The sequence below is a fragment of the Tupaia chinensis genome, unplaced genomic scaffold (assembly GCF_000334495.1).
Source record: "Tupaia chinensis unplaced genomic scaffold, TupChi_1.0 Scaffold000115_1, whole genome shotgun sequence".
Classification (NCBI taxonomy): Eukaryota; Metazoa; Chordata; class Mammalia; order Scandentia; family Tupaiidae; genus Tupaia; species Tupaia belangeri.
In genome coordinates this window covers 2491646-2495726 of record NW_006159579.1, presented here as the reverse complement: position 1 = coordinate 2495726, position 4081 = coordinate 2491646, and the positions used below count along the sequence as shown (strand labels likewise).

At 40.8% G+C, this 4081-nt stretch overlaps 1 protein-coding gene across 1 annotated transcript in view; it reads left to right on the top strand.

Annotated features, from left to right (window-relative positions):
• Positions 1-4081, top strand: part of EDEM2 (ER degradation enhancing alpha-mannosidase like protein 2) — a 58047-nt gene that overhangs the window by 18447 nt on the left and 35519 nt on the right. The window contains exons 3-4 of the mRNA XM_006144044.3: positions 780-807; positions 1730-1792. Of these exons, the coding sequence (XP_006144106.1) occupies positions 780-807; positions 1730-1792 (91 nt within the window). The remainder of the gene's footprint in view (positions 1-779; positions 808-1729; positions 1793-4081) is intronic.

Below are 4081 nucleotides of genomic sequence, written 5' to 3'. Positions count from 1 at the left end.
ATATATATATATGATAGCATTGTGTCTATACTAAGAACTGAGAAGTTGAGTAAATTCAGGACTTGTACTGGTGTATGTTTTTAATTGGAAGAAAATACAAACATGGCAAATTCAAGCAGTATAAAATCATATATGATAAAGCAGATATATCTCATACCATAAAATTTCAACTGTTATTAACTGTCCTGTGTATCCTTCTAGAAATATTCTTGGTTTATACCATTATGTAGGTGTGTAGTATATGTGTACCTTTTTAAAAAATCTCTCTTTTTAAAATGCCCAGTGTGAGGGTTTTTTTGTTTTGTTTTGTTTTGTTTTTTGGTCTAGGACCTGAACCATCATTGACTATGCGGGAGTCCAGCAACATAACCATTACACCATCTGCAGATCCCTGAAAATTAATTTTATAGGATATAATTAGGGTATAATTTACATTTAATAAAATACATTCATTTTGGGTTTGACCATTAAGTTAATCCCTTCACTAATGCTGGTCCTAACAACTGCTAGCTGACTTTCTGTCAGTATGTCTCTTTTTAAAATGCAGATGGAAACATAAACAGGATCTTCCAAAAGGAAAATGTGTATTACGATAAAACTAAGCATAGCTTTCAAAGTTTTTTGCACCAGAATAAACTCATACTTTAATTCCATTTTCCATGAACTCTTTGAAATTCCCTTGTACTGTACCATCTATTCTGTACCTTTTCTTTTCCATTAAACAACATAATTTGACTCTCCATGAGCACATAGTCAGTAACAGTCTTTTTTGTTTTTGTTTTTGGAGAGGTTTTTGTTATAGGGTGTGTGTGCTTGCCAGAAAGACAGAGAGAGACAGAAAGCGAGAAATCATCCCCCAGGGGAGATGGCCACACCATAATCTCTTCTCCTCCATTCTCCTCTTGGGATCTTGGGCACGCACGCACGTGTGCCCAGTGTGAGTTTAAGCCACCGGGTCCGGGACTTGAACCGCGGTCGACTACATGAGAGTCCAGCAACATAGCCATTACACTAACTGCTGGTCCCCAGTAACAGTCTTTTTGATAACCTGATAGTTCTACTATAGTTGAGTTAGTCACTCTTTTTTTTTGGAGAGATTTTCACTGTAGGGCGCGTGCACTCGCCAGACAGACAGAGAGAGACATAGAGACAGAAAGCGAGAAATCACCCCCCAGGGGGGATGGTCACGCCGCAATCCCTTCTCCTCCATTCTCCTCTCGGGATCTTGGGCACGCACGCACACGCGCCCGGCATGAGTTTTAAGCCACCGGGTCTGGGACACGAACCGCGGTCGACTACGTGGGAGTCCAGCGACATAGCCATTACGCTAACTGCTGGTTCCCGAGTTAGTCACTCTTCAACTGGTGAAAAGTTGGGTTCTTTCTAGTCTTTTGCTATCATGTGAGCATTCTCAATTCTGTACACTATGGATTAAATTCTTAGATCTGGAACTGCTCAAAAAGCCTATGCTTTTAGCAACAATCTTAGACTGCCTCCCTATGCCAGAGAAGAATGCCATAGAATATAGGTGATGTGTTTACTTAAAACTGAGCTCCTTGAGCCAGTCCTTCCTGGTGCATTAGGCAGCTCAAAAGGTCTGTTTTCATTGGGGCTTCTCTGTAATGACTGTAAGTGGGGCAGGCAAAGGCATCGTAGTGCCTCACTTAGTTTGAGGGGATTTGATCTGGGGCAGACATAATATTTGGTCTTTGATTTTCTTACTAAGCAGCTTGGATTTCTGTCCTTTTCCAGTTTTTCTCTGACTCTAATTGATGCTCTGGACACCTTGCTGGTAAGTATTCGATTTTTTCCTTTTCTTTTCCACCATGACATAATCAACATCCTTCCCCTTTTGACAGTTTAACTATGGGTGAAAAATGAATTTCTCTCCTAAGCCTTGTATTTTTATCACATGATTGTGAACTAGCAGTCTCTGGTTACTCAGCTAGATAGGGGGAAACAATGAATTCCAACTTATTCAGGCTCATTTATTTAACAATGTCATAATATTTATATAGGATCTGTTACTGCCGGGAACTATGATAGACTTGCATAACTCTCTGGAGAGTATAGAGATTTTGATACCTTCCTTGTTTTTCGAAGTTTACTTTCTAGTAGCCATGTTCAATAATGAAATAACTGTAGCTAACTTTATGAGGTGAGTACCTTTACTCCTTATAGCTGAGAAGTCTGACTCTGAAAGTTAAATTGACTTGGGGAGAATACACAGCTTATAAAAAACAGAGCTAGGACTTCAACTTAATTCGGTTTGACTCCTAGCCTTGACCATCATCCTTAAAGAGGCTACAAGAAGGATATAACAACTTTCTCACTATTTTATTATATCTGGTTCTCTGTCAGCCCTTCTCATTTTTATATGTTGATAATATTTACATAATTGTGATCACAATGTAGATATAATTTACCTTTCTTTTTTTTTTGCTTAATGTTAATTCACATATACTTATTCTCTCATCAAGTATTTATTTTTTTTTTTTCCCTTTTTTTTTTTTTTTTTTTGGAGAGGTTTTTGCTATAGGTTGTGTGCACTCGCCAGAAAGACAAAGACAGAGAAAGCGAGAAATCACCCCCCAGGGGTGATTGCCACACCGCAATCCCTTCTTCTCCATTCTCCTCTTGGGATCTTGGGCACACATGCACATGTGCCTGGTGTGAGTTTAAGCCACTAGGTCCAGGACTCAAACCGCGGTTGACTACATGGGAGTCCAGTGACATAGCCATTACACTAACTACTGCTCCCAGCCCCGGGTTTATAATGCTAAGTTTAAAAAGTCATGGTTCTTGCTTATTTGGACTTTATGATGTTAATCAATTAGTAGAACAAGCAAAGAATCAAGGAGTAACCTTAAGGAATACATAATTAGAAATTAAGGTGAGTGCTCTATAGGAAAGTAACATGGTTTGGCGAGAGCTGTGACAAAGGAATCTGACCTAAACTGATGTGGTCAGGGGGCACTTCCTGGAGATAGTGAAATGACACTTGAGTTGGGATATAAAGAAGAAATAGTTATTGACTAGGTGAATGGGGAAGGAAAGCCTGTCCTAGGCAGAGGGAACAGCTTGTGCTGTGGCAGGAGAGAGCATGGCAAGTGCAGTGAATCAAAGCCCAGTGTGCCTGAGGTATAGAGGAGGAAGTTGGAGAAATAGTTGGGGACCAGATGACACAGCCCTTCTTTGTTGTGTTAATGATTTAGATCTTTAATTTGAGAGCATTGGAAAGTCACTGAAATTTCTTAAGTAGAGGGCAGGAAATGATGAGATTTTTGGTTTGAGATCACTGGCTGAATTGTGGAGAAAGTTTCATCATATCATTCAGCAAACATTTGTTGAGTAATTACATGAGCTGTGCTTGGCACTCTGAGGAAATGCAGGGATGAGTGAAGCTCCCGCCCACGTAGATTCTCTTAATGTAGAAAGAAGTAGATGCCATAAGAGTTGTGTGGATGCAGTTCCTGGGAAATTTCGGAGGAGGAACCAAAGGCTTCCTAGAGAAGGTGACATTTAGACAATGGAAGATATGTTGGATTTGGAAAAAGGAAGACACAGAAGTGATTTCTGGCAGAGGAAACAACATGTCTAAAGGCAGGAAGTCAGAGCACAGTGGGCAGTTTTACTGAAGTAAGTGAAGATAGGTCAGATGAAGAGAAATAGTGAGACACATGATCAGAAAGGTAGACTGAGTCCAAATCATGGAGGTCCTTGAGTGCTGGGATGGTTGGAATTGTTTTGGTTGTAAATCAGAGCGATCTAATTCATATTGATATAGACAAGAAGGAGAGTTACTGGGATCAGCAGTTAGCGTAATGGCTGTGTCGCTGAACTCCCATGTAATCAACCGCGGTTTGAGTACCGGACCCAGTGGTTTAAACTCACACCAGGTGCGTGTGCGTGCGTGCCCAAGATCCCAAGAGGACAATGGAGGAAAAGGGACTGTGGCGTGGCCATCCCCCCTGGGGGGTGATTTCTCACTTTCTGTCTCTCTGTCTTTCTGGAGAGCGCACGCGCCCTATGGTAAAAAACTCAAAAAAAAAAAAAAAACAGGGGGGGGGGTGCAGTCGTG